At 46.5% G+C, this 22,488-nt stretch overlaps 1 protein-coding gene across 17 annotated transcripts in view; it reads left to right on the top strand.

Moving 5' to 3' along the window:
• Positions 1 to 22,488, top strand: part of NCAM1 (neural cell adhesion molecule 1) — a 302,385-nt gene that overhangs the window by 256,392 nt on the left and 23,505 nt on the right. For 6 of the 17 annotated variants that reach the window (XM_070490291.1, XM_070490286.1, XM_070490283.1 and 3 more), the window contains 6 exons: positions 1,755 to 1,905; positions 2,265 to 2,449; positions 2,818 to 2,914; positions 3,238 to 3,408; positions 5,084 to 5,215; positions 6,362 to 6,376. In XM_070490291.1, the coding sequence (XP_070346392.1) occupies positions 1,755 to 1,905; positions 2,265 to 2,449; positions 2,818 to 2,914; positions 3,238 to 3,408; positions 5,084 to 5,215; positions 6,362 to 6,376 (751 nt within the window). Of the gene's footprint in view, positions 1 to 1,754; positions 1,906 to 2,264; positions 2,450 to 2,817; positions 2,915 to 3,237; positions 3,409 to 5,083; positions 5,216 to 6,361; positions 6,377 to 10,626; positions 10,675 to 12,266; positions 12,309 to 22,488 lie in introns of all 17 variants that reach the window. The other 11 variants (XM_014855478.3, XM_070490287.1, XM_070490284.1 and 8 more) reach the window with 2 other exon arrangements.

Genomic DNA, 22,488 nt, shown 5'->3' with positions numbered 1-22,488 from the left:
CACAATAGTTCAGTCACTGGCTGGTGTCACTGTCAGCAGAACCTGTGTTCTCACTGAGATAACCAGAAAGGCTAGGTGTGGACTTGAATCCCCTCTGCCTTTGTCCTGCTGTGTTTTGGGCAAATAGGAGTGACAAGCAGGGCAGGTCAGCCATTTAGAGATAATTGCAGGGATGGCTTCACACTCTCAATGCCACTAGTTTAGACTGATGGGTAAAGATTTTGTACGGCACATGAGAATCGCCCCTGGGATGTACCAGCACAACCCTGTCAGCCCATGAGCAAAGGAGTCCCAGGCTCTAGTTTCTTTAACAAACTGGATGTCTTAAGGCTTTCTGACCGAGTCCTCCACACCTGTATGTTGTCATCTCTCATTAAGGTGTAGCATCTCCTGGGTTGGAACTTCTTGACCAATCAGCCTCACAGATTTACAGGTCAAATGGGAGCTGAGAACCACAGGCATCCGGGCATTCCTCTCAGAGAGGAGTGGCCCTCCCAGCAGCAGCAGGCAGTGATGACTGTGCTTGACCATTCTGCCTCCTTGCGAGCACTTATGTTCTAGCTTCCAGAAGTGAAATGTGATGGAGCTTAAGTGGATTAGATCTATCAAGGACAGCAAAAGGGACTTCTTGTGATAGATCTGCTGAGACTGCACTCAAGGCCAGTGGTGCCTACTTTTGGGCTTCCCATCCTGGCTGCTGTGTGACACTGCAATTATACATTTCAGACTTCCAAACCAGCAGATCAAAAGAAGCTGAAGCCGAGTGTTCTTTCACTCTTTAAAGGCCCAGCCCCATGGGATGACAGATGCCAAATGCAGAGCACTCACTTGTTCGTCTCTACAGAGTATCATATGCTAGAGATAAGAGTGTGGCCCAGCCTACCAGAAGCAAGACTCCTTCTTTGGATTACCAACTTTCTTAAGGCTCTGAACTGGGGCCACATGCTCAGACTTTTCCTAGGCCATCAATCATTTTACTTAGAGTGTCAAGGGGGGAAACCCCTTGGAAATATTTCAGTTCCCATTGCTTAGGGATCATGTGTTTATTCCCTTCTTGACCGATCCCTGTAATTCTAGACACTCAGGAAGCCACTCGTAGTATCAAGGGCTAGAAAATGGTGGTGACTGTGGTGTCAAGGATCCCAGATCTGCCTGTGAGTCTATACCACTGTCCCTGGAGGGCGCCTCCCAGCTCAACAGCTCCTAAACTCTCAGTTCTTGGACTTTTTTTTTGAAGGAAGCATCCAGGAAAGTGAGGCATCTGCAGAAATACACTTTTCTTGTATAATTTCTTATATTTGAGTACATTCGGATTTCCCATTACATGTGCAGGCACCGTGGAACTGGCAGAGGAGCAGACTGCCGGAAGGAGAGGATGGAGGGTGCAGGTTTCCCAGAATCTCATGGGGCAAGGCTGTTGCTGCTAGAATATCTACTGCCCAGGGCTTTTGCTTCCATTTTAGACATACTAAACAAAGTCGTCTTGGGGGACCGTGGTTGTCCTTGCCCCAAACCAATCTTGGCACATAGTCTAGGCTGCTTGCCGTAAACTGAGTCCCATTTTCTGTTTTGGATACACCCAAGTTCCCATGGTGCTCTCCAGAGCCTCCCCCGCTAGTTGGTACTTAAAGTAAGACATAGACATTGGCACAGAGAGGAGAGAGGATGTGAGACTGGTCACAGACAAGAGATGGCCTGGTCTCCTAGCCCCTGCCCTGCCTCGGGCTCTGACACTCTCCCTTTCCCCCCGGCAGACTCTGGACGGGCACATGGTAGTGCGCAGCCATGCCCGCGTGTCGTCCCTGACCCTGAAGAGCATCCAGTACACAGACGCTGGAGAATACATCTGCACCGCCAGCAACACCATCGGCCAGGACTCCCAGTCCATGTACCTCGAAGTGCAATGTGAGGAATAACTGCGGAAAGATGAGGGGAAGAAGGGCCGGGCAGGGTTGGCATGAAAGGGAGGAGCAGCAGCTAGGACCTGAGCTGCACCCTGTGAGCTCTGCTCACATTCCCTGTGTTGGTTGGCCCTAGGGCATTTCAGCACTGTATCCCAGGGTCACCCCCCTCACACCATTCCCAGGCTTCCTACAAGCCTGCATGCTCTTCAGTCTTCTCATGTAGCTCACAGGCCGACCTCTATTGTGTGCCAGCGCTAGCTCTGCTTCTGTGTACACTCACCTTCCCAGTGCCAGGAGGCAGGATCTATGGGGCCCCATGATCATGGCAGTCTTCCTGATAGTCATCGCCATTCATTGCAGATGCCCCCAAGCTGCAGGGCCCCGTGGCTGTGTACACTTGGGAGGGGAACCAGGTGAACATCACGTGCGAGGTATTCGCCTACCCCAGTGCCACAATCTCATGGTTCCGAGATGGCCAACTGCTGCCAAGCTCCAACTACAGCAATATCAAGATCTACAACTCCCCCTCCGCCAGCTACCTGGAGGTGAGTCGGGGTGGGGACAGGCACAGGGTGGAGAAGGCACAGTGTGACAATGGATAGGCTCCTGTATGCAGCTGTAATCTTCTCTGTTGCTTCTCTGGCATGTCCTGAGCGGGAGAACCATGGCTGGAGAAGAAACTGAGCCTCAGCACAGCCACCTCACTCTTCCTGTGTCCCCATCAGGGCCTGGGAGGCAGAGTATGTCTCTCCCAACAGCCCTTTTCTGTTCTCTCTGGTTTGAGGCTAGGCTAGAGCTAATGATTCATGTAATATTGGTTCTATTCTTTGCTAATTTAACCCAACAAGTAAGGATCTGAGTTGGTGGGCATTCCATGGGATACTTGTAACCCAAGAACTCCTTCTTTCTAAAGGTGACCCCGGACTCTGAAAATGATTTTGGAAACTACAACTGTACTGCAGTGAACCGCATTGGACAGGAGTCCTTAGAATTCATCCTTGTCCAAGCAGGTGAGCGCCCATTACAGCTGCACCACCCTTACCCTTGCTGGCCCATTCTGTGTCCATTGATGATGCCAAGAGAGCAGGAAGTAGAGAGGGCCAGAGCCAGCAAAGCCAGAGGATCAGGGAGCAGGGAGCCAATGGAGGCTTGAGGATCTGGGCATGGAGCATGTTGGGAGAGAATTATATAGGGGGGTGGGCCAGGAGGACAGTATACAGGCAACAAGATTCCCAAGAGTGAGCAGAAAGGAGAGAGACATGCTTCGTCATTGGGAGTTGTGTCCTGGGCCAAATTGGGCTCACCTGGGTCTCCCTATGTGTCCTCTCCACAGACACCCCATCCTCACCATCCATCGACCAGGTGGAGCCATACTCCAGCACGGCACAGGTGCAATTTGATGAGCCAGAGGCCACAGGCGGGGTGCCCATCCTCAAATACAAGGCTGAGTGGAGAGCCATGGGTGAGGAAGTGTGGCATTTCAAGTGGTATGATGCCAAAGAAGGTAAGTCGGGAAGAGTCATCATTTCCTTTAGAAGGAAGGGTTACTCCATGTTGGGCACACACTCACCCCTGCGTTCTCCAGATCCTTGCACCCTGGCTGCCTTTTTGGGTAGGGTGGCATATCACTCTCACCTACTGGGGGATGCCAGGTGCCAGCACCTGCCATCCTGTTCATGTCCCTCTGCTGCAGCACCATCACTGTCCTCCCAGAATTGGGACATGGTCACATCTCATGTAGAGTGGTCGTCCTTCTGCCCCTTGTGCTTCAGGACCTGGTTCTCATCTGCCAGGATGGATGAGACCGTGTCAAGCACATTCCAGAGCATAAGCCCTGCTTAGGTGTCGAGCACAATTGGATGAGCACACCCTGCACACATGGGTTACGTGTGCTGTGGGTTCTCTGACGTCACCCATCCATCCTACTTGGTTATATTCAAGGACTGTCGTGTAATTATGATATTAGCCAAATAAGCAGAGCCAGCCAGACAAGTCTGCCCTTAAATCAATCCTGTGATATATTTCCAAACTAAAGATTTAAAAAATGACCCTTGGATGACTGCAATTTGAAACTTCTGAGCCCAGACTATCTTTCCCTGAGGGTTGAGTATATTTAATGTCTAACTCTCCCTTTGGGGTGTAGTTGGACTAACTCAGAGAAGTATGCTTTGTTTCTGTAGAAATCTTTAATCCTGGCCCGATATGTGGTAACGAGGGTGGAAGTGGGAATGGGCTGGGGCGCAGTGTCAAAGCCATTCAGAGACAGCTTCCAACCCAGTCTTACTGCAAATGTGTTCTGCTGCAAAGCTTGCATCACTCCTTCAGCTTTGGGGAGGGTTGGAGGGGGCCGAGAGGAATTTCCGTATAATCAGAAACAGAGCATGAAGAAGACAATCCCTTTACCTTCCCAACTTCCCTCTGGAACCTCATACCAACTTTATGGCAGGTTGATCCCATATTACAGTTTGTCCAACACGCTTTTTTTTTAACATCTCTTCTAATTATTTTTTTATTGTGGTAAAATATACATAACGTGAAGTTTACCATTGTAACCATTTTTAAGTGTACGGTTCAGTGACATTAAGTACATTCACGTTATTGTGTGACCATCACCACTATCCACCTCCAGAACTTTGTCGTCATCCTAAACTCAGTACCCATTAAACGATAACTCCCCGTTCTCTCCTCGCCCCAGGCCGTGGCAACCACCATTCTATTTTCTGTCTCTCTGCAATTGCCTATTCTAGGTACTTTATATAAGTGGAATCATACAGTATTTGTCCTTTTATGTCTGGCTTATTTCACTTAGTGTAGTGTCCTCAAGGTTCATCCACATTGTAGTGTATATCAGAATGTCCCTCCTTTTTAAAGCTGAATAATATTCCATTGTGTGTATATACCACAGTTTGTTTATCTGTTCATCCATTAATGGACACTTGGGTTGTTTCCACCTTCTGGCTATTGTGATCAATGCTGCTGTGAACATGGGTGTACGAATATATGTTCTAGTCCTTCCTTTCAATTCTTCTGTGTATATACCCAGAAGTGGAATTGCTGGATTAAGTGATAATTCTGTGTTTAATTTTTTGAGGGCCTGCCATGTTGTTTTCCACAGCGGCTGCACCATTTTACCAATAGACTTTTCATCCTTTGTGATCCTTCCCATATTCTCACAACAGCCAACATGGAGGGCATCGTCACCATCGTGGGCCTAAAGCCTGAGACGAGGTACGCCGTGCGACTGGCAGCCCTCAATGGCAAGGGTCTGGGCGAGATCAGCGCAGCCTCCGAGTTCAAGACACAGCCAGTCCGTAAGTAAAGCCAGCTGCCCTGCCTCTTCCCCACCCACCCTCTTCTCCTTGGGGGCAGTGGGGGATCCTGAGCTGGCCCGGTCCATTGTTCAGATGACAGCTTTTTGTCTTTCAGATCCCTCTGGTCAAGGTGGTCCCAGCTCCTAGTTCTCTGGCCCTCAGTCATGGCTGATACCCACTCCCTTTATCCTCTCTTTCTCGAAGGGCTTGGTGACTGTCAGAGTAGATGGTCCAGCTTATTAGAATAATAGCCAGGAAGGAGACCCACCCACACATTATCAGAGGGAATGGGGAGAAACACAGCAGCGTATCGTGGAGGGATGTGGGAGGTTTGCATTTTGACACAGGTCACAAAGGCCCTAAGCACCCTGTGACTTGAAGGAAGCAGGTACCGGCAGTGACAGTTCATATAATTAGTTGTGGGATTTTTGATGCAGCAGAGATACGAAGTTACAGAAAAACAGAGGCTGCCGTAGGATATGTGAGCAGGAACAAAATGCCAGCAATACAAAAGGGAAAAGGATGGCCGAGGCCTTTGACTCTTCTGCTCCTTCTCCCTCCCACACCACGAGCACATGTCAGGGTCTCCCTCCCTCACCGCCTCTTTCAAGAGTTGCTTCTTCCTGATTCCATTCAGGTTGCATCTCTGTTCTCCTCCGTCATCCCCTTTCCTTAAACTATGCTGGCTCTGCTTTTCCCAGCGTTCCCACAAAGAGCCAGGCTCTGGGCGAGCCCTGTTCTAGCAACATCCCTCCACAGACCTGGGTTCCTGCCCTGGGAGGATTGGGAGTCCCCCCAGCTGAAGAAGATGCTGTAGAACCGACTCCTTGAGTGGTCACAGAGCTCCCTGGGCCCGCTCTGATTCCTGGAATTAAAAAACACACAGAGGAATCTTGTGCCTCCTTCTCTTTGAAGCCACAGACCTGCAAAGTGCTCCCTTTCCCTCCGCCCAGAAATAGAAAGCCTGTCTCATCTTCCTCCTGCAGGAATTGCTTCTTTCTGGATTTGAAGTAATTTGATAATTTGAGTTTCCAGCTCCGTGTGCTCTGCGGATCCTATTCATTTCTTTTACATCTTGTGTTTTTTTTTCTTGGGTCTGTCTCTTGTCTTTTCCTTTCGTCTGTGTTCCACCCATGGGAAATGCAGATAGCCCTCTTCCACGTAAGTGCCTCTTGCTACCTCGTCACCTGTTTCCATAGTGTTAACATCCGCTAGTCCTAGTTCTTAATTTAGTTCAGTCCCTTTTTTGTCCCCTAGAGGCTGAAGTAGATGATACCGTCCGGGCCCTAACCACACTGACCTTTAGTCTAGCTGTGCACTTGTTAATGTCCGTAGGTTACTTCAAGAGGCTAACACTCGTCCTGTTTTAGAGCATGCAACTTTTGTGTCTTTTGGAATTGTGTTTATTTATTAATTTGTGTGTGTGATGATTGCCCTGTGGCAGAGATGATGTTTGCTGCGCCAAGCATGGTGGGGGTCTGCAGGTGGTCTCTCAGGAGCACTGTATAGCACCTGCTCACCTTAGCCAGGATGCCAGGAAAGGGACCACAGCCTCAACAGACCTCTCTGTTCAGAATCCCTTCATGGGGAAAAAAGCCTGACAGGAAATCACATTTGATTTTAGAAGATAAAAGAATCAAGCTCATTGCTCCTTCTGTGTCCGTCAGGGTGGCAGGTGGAGGGCACAAGGAGGCCTGGGAGGGAGCCCCTGCAGCAGATGCCATTGTGAGGAGTAGCGTGAACTTTGGTTCCAAGTCACGGATGGGGCCATCCTGCAGGGCTGCTGGGGAGTTAAACTTCCAATTTCAGTCAACTCTGTTCTGTAGCACTAGGTTCCTTGCAATGTGCATTTCCACATTTGGGAAAACTGACCAGCTACTTAGTAACTCTCCTGCCAAGCATGTGGAGACAGGCTCATCCTCCCTGGGAAAGACACTCTAATCGTGTGAGCTGTAAATAGCGGACATAGGGAGCAAAGGTGACAGGAAGCTGGTCTGCTGCTCTGGGAGCAGAACTGTGGTCTGATCTCCTCAGCCTGCCTAGAGGCCCCCGGACTTCACTTCTGCTGAAGTGTGGCTCTTTCTTCCTGGGCTGAGCTCAGAATAGTGGAGGGAAGTGTTACCCTTGTGGGTAGTGGGAAGTGGAGGGAAGAGACTCAGAAGAAAAGGTATTCAGAAAGCTGCACACTCTTTTCATAAAAAGCTCCTAGCTCCTGAAAGGCACTCAGGGAAGCTTATCTTTTTAAAATTTATTCAGAAATATTGCAGCAACAGCAGAAAACAAGTAGCTCAGTGTAGGCGTTCTGAGATTTTGAGCAAGTGCTAAATCCACTATCTCAGCAGAGTTGGTTCCTGAATGAACTGGTTCTGGAAGGAGTCAGCCTGGGAGGGTGGAGTTGTCAGGTAGCACTGACAGCTGTCTGCTCTGGGCTGCAGCTCTGAATTCACCCTGCGTGAATTCAGTGGGAGCAGCTCTGGGCGTGAGAGCATCTTCCTCCTGGATCCTTAACCTGAGTCTTTGGGTTTCCTCACTTGGGGATTTTATCAGTAAATGAATGCTGGCTCTGTTACATTACAGAGGGGAAGGCTGGCATGAGGCCTTCTTGCGAGTTTCTAACCAGTAACTGGGGCTTGAGTACTGAAGCAGAGTAACTGGGTCTTGGACTTCAAAGGCCACAGTGGTTTTCGTTCATTGCCAGCTCAGCCCTTGTAAAGGTGAGAATTTTTATAGCAGATGCTATGTTTTAAAAGTCAATATTTAATTAAAAAAAAAAGGTAGGGGATACCTCTAGACGTTTTTGTTTGTTGTCTGCTAGTATGAAAACCGATAACTAAGATTCCAAGAAGCCATTTGGAAAATGGTGAGTTCAGCTCTCCATTCTAAGTAGATCATGAATGACAGCCGTAGCAGGCGTTGCTAGTGGCATGATCATCTTGGTCATCCAATAAAGTTGTCGTTTAAAGTATTAAAAAGCAGACTCCTTTTAGCTAAGGAGAACCATGGCGCATCCTTAGAGTGGAGTGCCTCTTTCAAGAACTGAGCAGGATAAGAGACAGCGTGCATGGGAAATATGCAGCAACGTCACACTCTCACTAAAGTTGGTTATGATGGTCAGGCCTTGTGCCCTCCTAGCCTTCCTAGAGTCGCTGAAGTGAGGGCCTAGCCCTGGGAGTATCCTGTTGTCCCAGACCCAGCCCAAAAAAGGATACAGCTGGAAGGAAGATGCCAGCTTTTACCACTACCGTGATGAAACCCACTCACTGCTGCTAGGAAGCGAGGACGCGTTTTAGGAAGGACCTTCTCGGAGTTCTCACTCCCATTCCTTGGAAGGCACAAAGGTTATCTGAACTCAGGTAAACAAAATCAGTCATCAGTTCAGCTGCATGCTTACACCAAGCCCAACAACCAGCGGCGTTGGTTTCTGTCACTGGCTCATCTTGGCCACTGACGGTACATTCCCATCCTGTAATGTTGGGGTGCAGATGCACCGCCTGATCCTGTGACACTGGAGTTAGGCCCTGGGTGCTCCCTCACCCAGGATCAACGGGAGCTGGCATACCGGACAGAGAGTCATTGCTGCCAGACCCTGGGTTTAGGAGGTAAAGGTGACAGCCAGTGCATTTTGCATTAGCTCATCACTTGAAGTTTGTTGAGATGTCTCAATCATGGGACTGCCTCCTTGGCTCCTGAATAGACTTCACCACGTTCATTAACATGAATATGTCAAAGCAGGGATGAGCAGGTGAAACTAGCAAAGCCACAAATACCTCAAGGACTCCTGCTTTGGAGCTGCCAGATTAGCAGGCCTGGCTCACCTGTCTGGAGGTTCTTTGTGTGTGGTTCATCAATGTGTGTGACGGTAACGAGGAAGCTGTGACTCAAACAAATAGAACTTCAACCTGGGAAAATGTTCCTGTTTCATGTATATTTAAGCCAAGTGTCTTCATGCTGTCAAGATGCTCTTAGGTGGAAAGCTGACGACCTGTTTGCCTTGGGAAGGGCTGCTTTGCTCTCAGAGCTGCTGAGGCCCTAAAGAGATGGTGTGATAATTGATTATGAATCTTTTCCCCCATGATTGAGCCACACACCTTCAGAATTTCGTGGCCTGAATATTACCTCTTAATTTGCTTCTGAACCATCAAGCGAAATGGATGATTTGTTTCAGGGTATAAAGATTACGTGTGAGTCTCTGCTTTTTAAAAGAAGCATCTTGAGATTTTTCTATTCCCATTTTGCCCCCTAGATGGCACATTGCAAGTATAAGTTAAATGCATTGTAATACATTGTGGTTAAAGCACAGAAAACTCCATCCCTTCACCAGAATATTATGGACAATTATGCAGACAGTTCAAGCCAAAAAAATAAAAGAGAAAGAGAGAGAGATACATTTTACCTGAATTAACCAGACCATCAAGTCAGGATGAGTTAGTGGCCTATCATGCTCTGATGCCAGTGACAATGTACTCACACGGTTTAATGAGGTGCTCTCATCTGGGACATAAAGGGAAGACGGAACCCAGGTGTGTCAAGGCAGTGATGGAGATAATGGTGATGCTTTCCCAAATGTTCCTCTAACTCTCCAAGGGGATTTCGTTTTGTGATCATTAATGGGACAACTTCTGAATATTTGCCAATGAAAAGCTAAAGATCCATTCACTGTCCAAAATGTCCTGGATGCACCGTTTCTAATCGTTCTCCATGCAGAAAGTTGGATAACGTTACTTGTTTAACTAGAATAGCACTCGGTATTATTTGCATCGCTCTCCATACACACTGCAGCATCCAGAGAACCACATTCTTAGGGTTTCTTTGGAGGGCAGCAGTGGTCGTTTATCAAGATGCCAGACAATCGTGAACCTCACCAAATAGTAAACATTAGTAAGTGGGAGGATCATTTCCATTTCATTTGGATATTGAAATTAGAGAGTAAGACATACAAGTTTTGCTACGAATATGTGCCATAAGTGTAAATATATGCCTATATGCAAACACATTTATGGAACACGAAAAGCCAAAGTCTTTTTCTCCTTTACTTGCTCACCTTTAGCTGAGGTCCAGGTTCCCTTTCCTCCCATACATCTGATCCTATGGAGACAGCTGGTCCTGCTGAATTGGCTATTTGTTTTAGACAGGGTTGGAGGCCTCTGCAGCTGTTCCTGGCCCAATCCCTAACCTGCACCACAGGGCTTGGCAGGCGCACAGGCTTATGGTTTGAAGTGCGAGAGCCCTGCTCTGTGCAGTCCTCCGGCCACCTGTTCTCATGCATGGTGTTCTTCTTCCCCACTTTAACTTGCTTCAGCTCCTTGTACTGACATCCCAGGATTGGCTCATCCATTTTGTCCTTCGATATCTATGCGCCTGGGTGATCTTTTTTCCCTTTCTTTTGGTCACCTTCATTTTTCTTTCCTCAGCGGCTCCTGCTAGCTCTTCCACCCCTGTTCCATTGTCTCATCCAGATAGTGAGTATCTTTTTCTTCATCCATCTCCCTGCAGGTTGCTTTCCACCAGCCTCAGTGGGTCTGCTTAATGTTATCTCCTTCACCAGGTGATCATTCAACTCTGTTGGTGGAAGACAGCGCCGGGTTTTAGAGAAGCAAATGAAAGGAGAAATAAGCACAGGGCCTCTCAGATTCCTGGGAAGCAGCACTCCCCGAATGGGAGGCAAGTGAAAAGCGTTGCTCTGGACAGAAATGCCTGCAGGCAGGCTGCCTGAGGCCGCAGCAGCGCAGCCTTGTCCTCAGGATTTTTAGTGGGCCAGACCAAAGCTGATATTTGGAGAAGCCAAAGGAATTTGCCGAGGCACATACCTATTCCGCAGGGTCGTAAGAAATGCTCTGGGTGTTGTGTGTTTGCCCTTCTTTTTAATTGGCACAGTTGGATTCAGACGTTGAAATTAGATAGCGAGGCCTGCAGCTTTTGCTTTCTCCATAAATGCATACATTTCTCATAAATATTTGTGGGGAAATCAACAGTGTCTGCTTGCAGATGTGCCTGGCAATATTGCACTTGGGCAAGTTTTTAACCCTTCACACTGAGCCTTTTTCTCCTCTACGAAATAGGGTGAGTAGTCACCCTCCTCCCCCGCTCCCATCCCCCCAAAACCCAGCAAACATTATAGCATTTCTCAAGCTGTGTTTGCCCTCCCAGAGCAGTGTCACTGAGCCTCACGGTGACATCCCCTGGTCAGTCTCAGGCTTTGTCATCCTGACTGAGCCTCGCTCATTTACCATCTCATTCCATTTGGCTGCCTGTCCTTTTGTTTCCTGAGTCCTCGGGAGTCCAGAGAGCCCCAGGCCTGCCACGATTTGGAGTTTTGAACCTAGCTTTCTGGGGGAAGGAGCAAAGTGAGACCGCAGCTGAGTGAGGCCAGTGTGTCATGCCAACATGTGGTCAGAGCAGCAGACGGTGGCGAGGCTGGCATGTTCCCTCAGTCCATCAGAAGCCCCTGCACTTTGAGTGCAGCCTCAGGAGGCAACTGGAGCCCCGAGCTCAGGAGCCCTCTGCTGCATCTATATAACTCAGAAACAGGCACACCACCCAGCACAGTGCTTCCAGGCAGTGGACTGTAGCAGCAGGAGCTGAGGCTTGGGCACCAGGCAGCCCTGGGTTCCAGTCTCAGCTCCACTACTTCTGTATACAGCTCCACGACCTTGAATGAGTCGCTCAGCCTCCCCGAACCTCAGATTTCTTATTTCTCAAATGAAGGATAGATTCTACCTGCTTTCTAGGTGTTTTTGAAACTGAACCATTAAACACAAAAAGCACAAAACAGTGCCCAGCACATAATAGCTGGGATTCTTGGTAAGAATAAATGAGTGATGTCATTATTTGCTGCAGGAGAGTAATTTGTCAGCAAATCTCTGATAATCTCTTTAAAATTTCTATATTTATATTGATAAATCAGGGAAGAAGGGAGTGAGAGAATGTCTTCTTCACCATCTCTCTTTTCTTTATGATAATGCCTTAAAAGTACATATATATTTATTTATGAATTTCTCTCCGTTCTCTCCTTCACCTTTCTGTGCCCTTTCTGTCTGTCATGTTTCCATAGCAACCTGGCCTTTTCCTGCTCTTACAACCACAGAACCATCTAGTGAGTACAGAGCTGAGCTGCTCTTGGCCAGATTGCCGCTTGTTGCAGAGCTGACTTCTGGGTCCCAGCGCTGCCCGGGGTTTTCTCTTGTATTAAAAGCAATAGTTGTGAATGCATGGAGCCTCCTCGCCTGGTGTGGTTTCCTGAGCATGCTGTCCACTTGGCTGAGAGAGCAGCCCCAGCGTCACCAAAAGAACTAGGGTGGTTATTTGAAGACTACTATGTGCACAGAGGCAGCCTTTCCAAATTTACTCTCAAGTTAAAAATAGAAAAGGCTTAGAGAAATGCTGAGGAGACAAAAGAACAGAATCTCTTCCCAGCTTTTGTTGTCTCTCCCCTCTGAAATACGTAGGCACACACACACACACACACGCTCACACATGCACGCTAATACAGAAGTAGCTGAACGACTGAGAACACGGGAAAGAATAGGAAAAAATGGCTGCTTGGGGAAAGGTAGAGGGTCATGCAAAGTAGGAAGGAGTGGCTGCTTCCTGACAGCATGCCCTCCTTTGTCTCGCTGGCCGCGTCATGGAGCAGGCACGCAGACAGAGCACACGTGGGAAGCAGAGGTATTTCCAATCCTTAAAAGCCTCCTCCTCAGGGTAGAAAAATAAGGCCGGAAAAAGCCTAACCAGGCTCTCTCCAGTTTGTCTGCTGAGTCCAGATGAAAGTTCTGGCATTCATCTCCTGATGATAGAGTCAGGGCCAGACTGTATCATCTTTTCTACTGTGGAAACATCACACTTCATCACAAGGGTAACACATTCCAAGCTAGTCTTTATAATGCTCTAATGAAGTGAGCTTGTGTGTCGTGGCCTTAAATCCCCTGACAAGCCAACTGTGTGTGTATGTTTACAGTGTGTGTCCACAGCTGTGTGGGAGTTTTAGATTTTATAGCATTTTGGAGTACACAGAAAAAATAACACCCATCCCCAGGGCCGGCCCAGTAGCATAGTGGTTAAGTTCGTGCACTCAGCTCTGGGGGCCCAGGGTTCACAAGTTCACATCCCAGGCGGGACCTATGTACTCTTCATCAAGCCATGCTGTGGTGGCATCCCGCATACAAAATAGAGGCAGATTGGCACAGATGTTAGCTCAGGGACAATCTTCCTCAGCAAGAAAAGAAATAATAATAATAAAATTGTGTTCCTTTGAGCGGTAGTCAGGATGAGCAGGCAGAAAGCAGGTATGCGAAGTACAGCTCCTGCTCCCAGGGCCAGGGTTTCTGATACATAATTGAACAGAGAAGAAAAGACTTTCCCCGTTCTGCGTGCTGTGTGAAATGGTTCTTTTCTCTACTGCAGAGCATAGCTAAGGGTCTGCTTTCTTGGTGTTCTGTGTGTGTGTGTGTGTGTGTGTGTGTGTGTGTGTGTGTGCTGCAATGAATTTTAATTCCTGATGCTTTTGAGGTTTCATTTTGTCAGCAGAGCCGAGCGGGTGACAATGAACTGTGCTCACGTGGATTTAATGTGGATGTTGGGTTTTCTTGCATTTGGAAAAGGAATGCAACAAACAGCACCCTTTCTTCTTCTAACAGCCATGCTCCTGTCCTTTCCAGCTTGGGTGCAGTGTGTGTGCCAGGCATAGTAGGAGAAGGCTGCATCATGCACTTGCACAAATCGTGTCCTATTTACGGTGTCTCACTGTAGGTTGGTCTTCTCTGCAAGTAAAACACAATCTTGGGTCCAGATTTTTCCCTAAGGAATTAGGTGTTTCACCCTTGACGTATGTTTAATTTTTAAATATCAGACATTTCTGCCCACAGATAAAATGCTTAGTAGTGCCGTCCAAAGAGAAGAAAGTTTGAGTCTGTTTTATTTTGAACAACTTGACTACTGACCCAAATTGTAGGTCTCAGTGGATACTGGGATAAAGGAAAGACGGTCACAGTTGGGCAGCCCCTTGTATTTAGCCTGAGCACTTTCCTCAACAGCAAGGGAAAATGTAGCAACTGTGAATTGCAGTGGAAATAATAGCCGAGCAGCTATAAGCATATGAAAAGTCGATCCTCTGTCAGTCAGTAGGGTTGAAAATAAATAATGTCTCCTCTTTTCACTTGTGTGTGTCTATTTTGATGCATTTATAATTATGAATGAATGAAGCTATCCTAAATAAAAATCAAAGGAGAAACTGCTCAGTTGTATATAGTCCCTGCAGGGCACCCTTGGTTGGAATGTGCCAGAACCTGTGTAATGTCAGATAATAAAAAGCATATGTTCTGTCAGCTCACAGTGGCAAGGGAATAGGTAACTTGGTTAAAGAGGTTCTTTCGAATTGTTTTTAAACAGTGGTGTGCTTTGGGCAGAAATGTATCCCCACCTCCCTTCTTTGCCTTTCTTCTCTCTTAGCCTCAACTGGCAATAGCCAAAACTTCCCTCCTTTGGCCTGTGAAGGCTGAGGCTGGAGACCCAGAATGCCTTTTAACGAGGCAAGGTCAATCCAGCAAATTGGAATGTAACTGCAGCATAGGAACAAAAAGAAATGTAGATAAATCCAAAGAAGAAAACTGTTTTTTTTTTCATCGTAAAAATCAAATTCGTGTCTTATCGGGGTAGCCACACATCTAAAGAGAGAGCTGTATCCACTAATGCCCAAGCCTTAGTTTAATGTCGGATTCTCAGCTCGTTGGGCCGTGGGTTCAGTTTCTACTGTTTATTGTTGACTGAGCCGGTGTCTCAACCTCCAGAGGGAACCTAGTCCCTTTGTGCACTGGCCTCTTCCTTCGTTTGTATCTCCACCAGGGTATCTCACTGGGGACTCCAGGATAATGTGGGCAGATGAATAGGGAAGCGAGGAAAGATCCCCAGGGCTCCTTCTCTGGCCCGCATCCACCAAGCTCATGCAGCCCATGCCCCCTCTCCTCGTTGCACCAAAGGAAACATGAAATGACTTTTCTTGATGTGACGTAATATTTTATTCTTACAGGGCACAGAGTCTACGCCTTAAAACTCTTGCAACTTTTCCTTCATGACCGGTATTCTCTTTCATCGCGCTTGTTTCCCAAGGATGCCGAGACATTTCTGGAATCTGTGAATAGTAACTTGCTTTTTTCTTTTCGTTCAACAGTCTCCTGGAATGACTTGGACATCTGGGTCCTGACAGAAACACCTCCCTATTTCAAAACAAGTTTACGTGCTCCTTGCTGTGGTATTAATGTGCAGTGTTGCAGCCGTATCTAATGCTTATTGGTGTTGTTAACCAGTTGCTCTTTCTGATTTATTATTCTTCTATTTCCGGGCAGTTTTACTGTCCTCCCAATGTTTCCTATATATGCTGCTAATTTAATTTGATTTCTCCTTTTATTTAGTCTGTGATTTGGTTGTTGATTTTTCTCCCTGCCCATTGTTTACATCAGTTTTTAATTTTTTTGTATTTTCCATGTGACCTCCTCCACTTTCCTTTCAACCAATCATGTGCGTGCGTATCATGTGACTTTGTCATGTGGCTTGCATGGTGCTGACGATGTCGTCCACGCTGGTGAACAGAAGGTAAAACTCTTTGTTCTGATTAGTGCAATAAATCTGGGACCACAGCCTGGCACCTAGGGCCCACTCATTTCTTCCTGTCTCAGATTGCCTAAGCGAAACCATTTGAGAGGTTTTCTCTTGCTCTCAATTCACCACCAGAATTCATCATTCTTTGCAGCCCTGACATGACAATTTGATACCATGAAAGCCTTTGGTTTAATATTCTGCTTCAAGAAAGTTGGCCACGCAAACTGCTGTCTACAGTAAAAGCCACTTTCGCCACAACACAGTTTGCAAACTTGAATTTTTACCAGATAATTCATAAAAATTATTTCCCAGAAAGCAGTTTTGTAAATTAGTTTTACAGCATTGTTGTTTAACTTTATCCCGTAGTTCTAAAAGCCACAGTTGCTCTAAAATGAGTCGATTTCGGTGAAAATGTATCTGTTTACAACATTGAAATGTATCAATTGCGAAGGTTGTATTTGCTCAAAACCAGTGAGAATGCTTCAAAAGGTTCATGCCAATCGAGGACCTTCTGAAATGACATGTAAGACTTTGGATTTAGAGCAGTTTGGCTGTGGTTGCTGAGGTGTCACTTTTCCAGAGTGACCCTCCCCCAGACAGAGAGGAAAGAAAATCAAAGCAAAAGTCACTTGGCAATTACCACGACTGGAGATCTCCCTGGAATCAAGAAGCTTATGACTGACCCTTGCAGCAAAGGAAATAAAATTATAGCCTAATTAAGCGCATAGCAGTGACAAAATAATTAGTTAATATGGCGACTGTCACAACCTTGTGCAAACATTTCTCGCTTCCCATAAAGAGAAAAGGAAGCCTCTGCTCACAGCGTCCCCCAGTAAAATCAAACACCTCTTCAGAACCTGCCCTGGGAGTCATATGCATCCCTTTCTCTTCTAACTGAAAATGTTTACTTCAATGTTTACACCCTGAGACACGTAGAGGCTGCATTGATCACGAAAGCAGAACTAACACCAGTAACCGCCCTGGGTGCCCGTGCATGCAAGGGCTCCCCCGGTTGACCTCACTTCTCTGAGAACTGATGGGCGACATCCACGCAAACAAAACCATCCACAGCTCGTCTCGCATGTTCTTGTTCCTGGTCTGTCCTTTTGTTTCGTGCTCCCCACGTGTATGAGCCTCGCGAATGTTCCCTTTCGCTCACCCTCCCCATTGGTCACTTCTCAGGACTTCTGGGTGCGGCCACTGTGCCCCAGTCTAGTCCCATTTACAACCAGACTCCTGGACAGAAGCTTAGATCAGAGCTGCCCTCGTTTCCGAAAAGATGTTTGCTATTGACGTTGTATGAAATAAAGTAGAAATATCCCGCAAGCAGGGGAACATCTGAGTGCTAGGAATTTTGACCTGCCTTAAAAGACTGTCTTAATCTGTGAGTCTTAAGGCAGAGAATATTGGGAGCTGAAAACTTTCTAAACCCCAAGCCCCACCCAAAATATTGTGGTTTTGTTATTTCCCTAAGAGGGACCAGGCTCTTTCAGGCTTGTGGTGACTGCTGGGAGGGTGATATTCTGGGCAAAGGCCTGAACTTTCCCCTGGAAATGTTAAGCATGAGCAGATGTTAGGTTGAAACCCGTTAGTTTCTTTTTTAAAAACAAATTTGTTCATTTCTGTGCAATGCTGTAAGTCAGAATGAAGCAAAGTGCAGTGTTATCAAGGTAGAAACGAATTCACACCTCGAAGGAGAGCTCTCTCCCAGACATTTCAAGCAAGGCAAGAAAGGTTGGAAGATGCTTCCTGCAGTTGCCCTGGAAGCATACCTGAGCTGTGGTCTTGGCTGTCAGAGAAAAATGTGGCCAGTACTAAAAAAATAGCTGAGAGCCGATGGAATTCCTAAGCATGACTACCCCCTCAACAAACTGCTATCCTGTCTGTGACAGACGCTCTCCTGCCATTGGCAAAGGGACAGGCAGAGGACTTGTTATTCAGATAAGCAGCAAGCAGCAGGAATTGTCCTTTCATAATAAAATTTAAGGGTATGGAGAGTTCAGAACAAATAGAATTTACAAGGGAGAGAAATAAGAGCTTCGTTAAGGAGAGTTATTTCCTGCCTCCCTTCTCTGGGTGTTGGTAAAGGTTTAAGGTGAGTTAGGCCTAAACGAGGAAGGTTTAAGTGAGCAAGGAGTCTTCCTCCTGGCAGTGGGTCATACACCCACAGTTGATGAGATCCAGTGTCCCTGTCCACCACCACCTCCTCCCCAAAATTACCCGGGGTGCGCTTAACACATGCTGATGTTCCGTGCGCCTGAGGTTCCCGTCCACAGCGTTTGCTCAGTCCAGCAGTACTGATTCAGAAGAAGAAGGGAGGCGAAGACAGACATTGAGCACCACGCCCCAGGGTCACGTGGCTCCCCAGCCTACAGAGCTCTGCATATAGGGATTCACGACAGGGAAGCTCAGGCACGTGTCCCAGGAGTGCAGGAGTGGGTTCGCTGTGGCCAGCTAAAATGCCCCCCGTTGCAAAAGTTATTTCTGATAGCATGGCATCCGGTAACTGCAGGGCCTGCTTCCTCCACTGGCTCCAAAAGCTATTGAGGACTCTGTGCAAATGGGACTCCCCTGCCCCCTCCCCACGAGCAGCATGTGTGTGATGAGAAGCCCCCTGCACCCCCCTGTCAGCGTGTTGCATGTTTGAGCATGACTCCCTCCCCACCCATTCATAATGATCTTTTTTTCTTTAGCTACTGACACTGACTCGTGCTAGGACATGCTGATTCTGATGAACTAAACTCTTTAACACCCACTCTTCCTCCTTAGATTGAAAACATCACTAACCACCCCTTCCACTCCCTCCTTTATTTTTTACAGCTGTGTGTCTGGATTGCCACAGTCTCTGGCAGGTCGACATAGTCTTGCACCAGGGGCTCTGTTCTAATTGCCTTTATTCCTAAGGATTCCCTGCACTGGTGGTTCCCAGGGTAGAGAGCTAGCTTGAAAAGACTGAAGAGTGAGGCAGTGGTGTGTATCAGCCCGAAGCCTGTGGGCAGGGATCAGGGGCTTTGGAAAGTGCCCATTTCCCTAGGGTTTACCAGGATGAGGGCTGAAACCTCCCAGAAGCCTCATACTTCTTAATAAGTAATCTAACGTCCATGAAATAATGTTGAAGATGTGCGCAAACCCCCATTGTGGCCTTGGAGGCAGGAGCTGAGTTAATTGTTGGTGATAGCAGTTATTTCTGTCATAACTTCCTCAGCCTGGATCAGCCCCATAACCACAAGCCATACCTTTGTGGTCGTATTTTCTTTTTAGGATGATGAAACAAAGATAATTGATCAATTAATCTGTTGATGTTTTCATGACACCCACGAGAAGGGAATTGGTGTTTTTGTGGTTCAGTCTGTCAGAGTTCATTTGTTGCTGTTTAATTTGTGCTCCATGCTCCCATTTGCCCTCCCCACCCCACCCCCCGCACACAGTCACCTTCATGATTCCTGAGAAAACTGATGCTGGAGAGGATTTTTGGACTAGATGCCTCTGTGAGCTTGGCCGCAGAGAGCTGAGCATCCTTCTCTGTAAAAGCCATGCCATACCTGCTCATTCTGTACCCCAGCATTCCCTGGAGCCAGAGACTAGGGTGGCCAAGAGTCAGGGGGCACCAGCACAAGCAAATCCTTAACAATTAAGAGAAAAGCGTTCAGGAGATAAAAGAACACTTTACTCCAAAGGCCTGATGCGGGGGAGCTGTGCTTAAGACAAATTGACTGTCATCCGTGCACTGTCGGCTGCTCTTGCGACTGTCCAAAAACCATCTCAGAACAGAATAGCATGTAGGTTGCCAAAGGAGGCATCAGGGAGATTTTGAGGGTCCAAGAATGGATGCAGAATAAATCACATTAGTTCGTTTGACGTCCAGGGCGAAGAGCTTGGTCTCAGGAAGGCAAGTTTGTGGTCTAATAACTCTAAATCCTAATTCCCTTAAGTTGTTTGCTGATCCTCTAAGGACCGGTCAAACTTCAAACCTTTGATGTAATTTTGAATGTTCCTGAGTTTGAAAAATCAAATAGACTTCATATTTGAACAGCTAAATCATACATTTTGGACTGTTTCAAACAAATAATAGAAAGAAATATACAAGTTTCAAATTGCTTATGAGAAATAATCAATAAACGGGAACAGGAATTAGGATAAACCAATGAACAGCACCTTTAATGCCAGACAATCTTATGTGACAGCAAATGTAAAAGGCTCTAATGCAGGCCTTCCGTCCATCATCGGTTTACACTCAGATGCCCGAGACTCTGTGTGGATCCCTAAGGGAGAGAAAGCAAAGTGGATGAAGATGGACCCAGGTCAAGCCTGTCTCAGGATGCCCATCGGCACCTCAGTGCATCATTCAGAATGCAGACTCTGGGTCCTTGGGCTTTTTTGAGTGAGATGTAGAATATTGTTTTCCTTCTAAAATTCACAATTGTTGTCCCAACACCCTGGGCTTGCTTTAACTTTTGTTGTGAAATTCAGATATCCAGCAGTAGTTTTCTGATCCCAGGGTTTCGGGTGACGGGGGGAAAGACATGATGCCGACTTCAATGTTAGGGCCCAGTAGCACAATAATTACAAAGAAGAACCTACGATGTGCATGGCCAGAAATACACATTTCAATTATGGTTTCCCAGGGGAATTTATAGGGCCTGCCTATATTTCTGGCTATATGTGGTCTCTATGGTACATTCTTTTTCCTTGCATCCGTGATTTACATTCTTCTAGAAAAATAGCAGAACTGCCTAATATTTCATAGTTGTTACTGGGAAGGTTTATTTTTTAGAGTACTGTTTTGGTCTTTACGTCAAATATTTTGGGGGCGAAATTTGACTTCATAGCTGAAGCTAAACTCAGAGGGTATAATTAACCCCAGGGGTTTTCCTGGAGCAACTGCCGATTGCTGCTGAATCACAAACCAACATTTACCAATAATTACAATATTGGTTTTGTGAAAATTACCCGTAATGATTTCAATCAGAGCAGCCATCTCAGAGCGGAGTGCACATTGGGACCCTCTGAATCATTTCCTTCCTAATGTGCTCAGCAAAGCAGTGAGCCCCTGGAATGCCAAGGCCCCATTTCTTTGGTGTCAGCCCCTCCCTCGTCAGGCGTGGCTGGAGCCTTCTTTTTGCAGAGAGCTTAAGAAATAGTTTCTTTAACCCCATTTCTAGTCTTTAAAACAGTTGGCCGACAGTAAACATTTGAGGATGAATCACACAATTGATTAAACAAATATTGCACCTTCTACTTCTCTGTGTACTTACAGTCAGTTCCATAGCCACAAAGTTGATCAGAATCCTTATGATGTTAGTTGAATATGATCTTTCTTTACAAATACTGTCGTAGGTTATACTGTCATAGGAAGGGTTGTGTTTCTGTACGAGGACCCCACCATTTTTTTAAAAGAATTGATCATAACTGTTTTCATTTGGCAAACAAAACCATGCCTTATTCACCTTTGAAACTCCAATACCTAATCGATTACCTGGTATCTAGTAGGTACTCAATATACATTTGTTGAATAAATCATATTTAAAGCACTCAAAAAGGTACACCTGAATATTATATGACATAAAATGCTCTGAATTCTGTAAGAAAATAATACACACCTATCAGAGTAACATGATCATCAAGTAGATAAAATGATAGCAATTATAGTGTTCAAACTTTGGTAAATGTTAGAACTATGTGCTAACAATAGTACAGTTTTTAGTGGTTTCTCTGTGATTCCAATTATATTTTTTCTGAAACATATGCAAAGACAGGAGCGTGCCCTCATCAGGGCTGTTGGTTTCTGCAGGGACTCCCTGGAGAGATTTTTGTTCTTATGTCTTTGAAGAGATTTCAAAGATGAGACTTTTCTCAAAAAAAGTTTTGAGATAACTTTTTAAAAATTGTGAAAAAAAAACAAAAATTGACAACTCTGTGCCTTAGAGATATGGAATTGTTGATCTTGGGCTCCATCTCCCTAAAATTGTCTGGACATCCTATATTTTGTGTTCTGTCTTTTTACAGTGTCATGAAAATAGCCAGGGTGAGCTTGATGGTCCATCCTAGCGCAGTGACTGTCACTGTGTCTTAGTGATGGCAGAGTGAGAAGGAGCTGTAGAGAGCACCCCATGGTCCAGTGCCCGTATTTTGCAAATGTGGAGACTGAGGCAGTGACCTGTCCAAGGCAACAGACACTCTGGGCTCTCCTGCAGCATCCTTAGTGCTCAGTTTTAAAGGGATCTTCACAAACATGAGAGAGAGCACCTCCTCTAAATAGATACTTCCCAAAGCAGAATTCCATGTTTTGCAGCACCGATTCAGCCTTGGAAACCCACGCTGCTCACATCTGAGAGGAAGTAATAAGGAAGGTGTAGCCAGAGCAGCCGCAGTGGATTCATCTCTATTTCCCTTCCAAAGAAGCCTTGGGGGAAGGACTGGGTCCTTGCCTGGTGGGTGTGTTGGGAGGGCCACTGACGCCAACTCCTTCCCTCCTTCTTAAGGCAAATAGACCGTCCATCACAGAGTCAGTGTTGCAATTCTAAATACAGAAAGTTATAATGATTAAAATCCACCTCCGTTGAGTCTAGAGTCATCCACCATCTCGTTTTGCCTGGGACTAACTGTCCAGTGTAGGACTTGCAGTGCTAACACCTGGGAAGTCCCCGTCTAAGCAGCATGAGTTGGTCACCCTAATTCAGTCA

The sequence above is a fragment of the Equus asinus genome, chromosome 20 (genome assembly GCF_041296235.1).
Source record: "Equus asinus isolate D_3611 breed Donkey chromosome 20, EquAss-T2T_v2, whole genome shotgun sequence".
NCBI lineage: Eukaryota > Metazoa > Chordata > Mammalia > Perissodactyla > Equidae > Equus > Equus asinus.
Note: the sequence above shows the minus strand (reverse complement) of the source record. Positions and strands in the feature narration are given on the sequence as shown.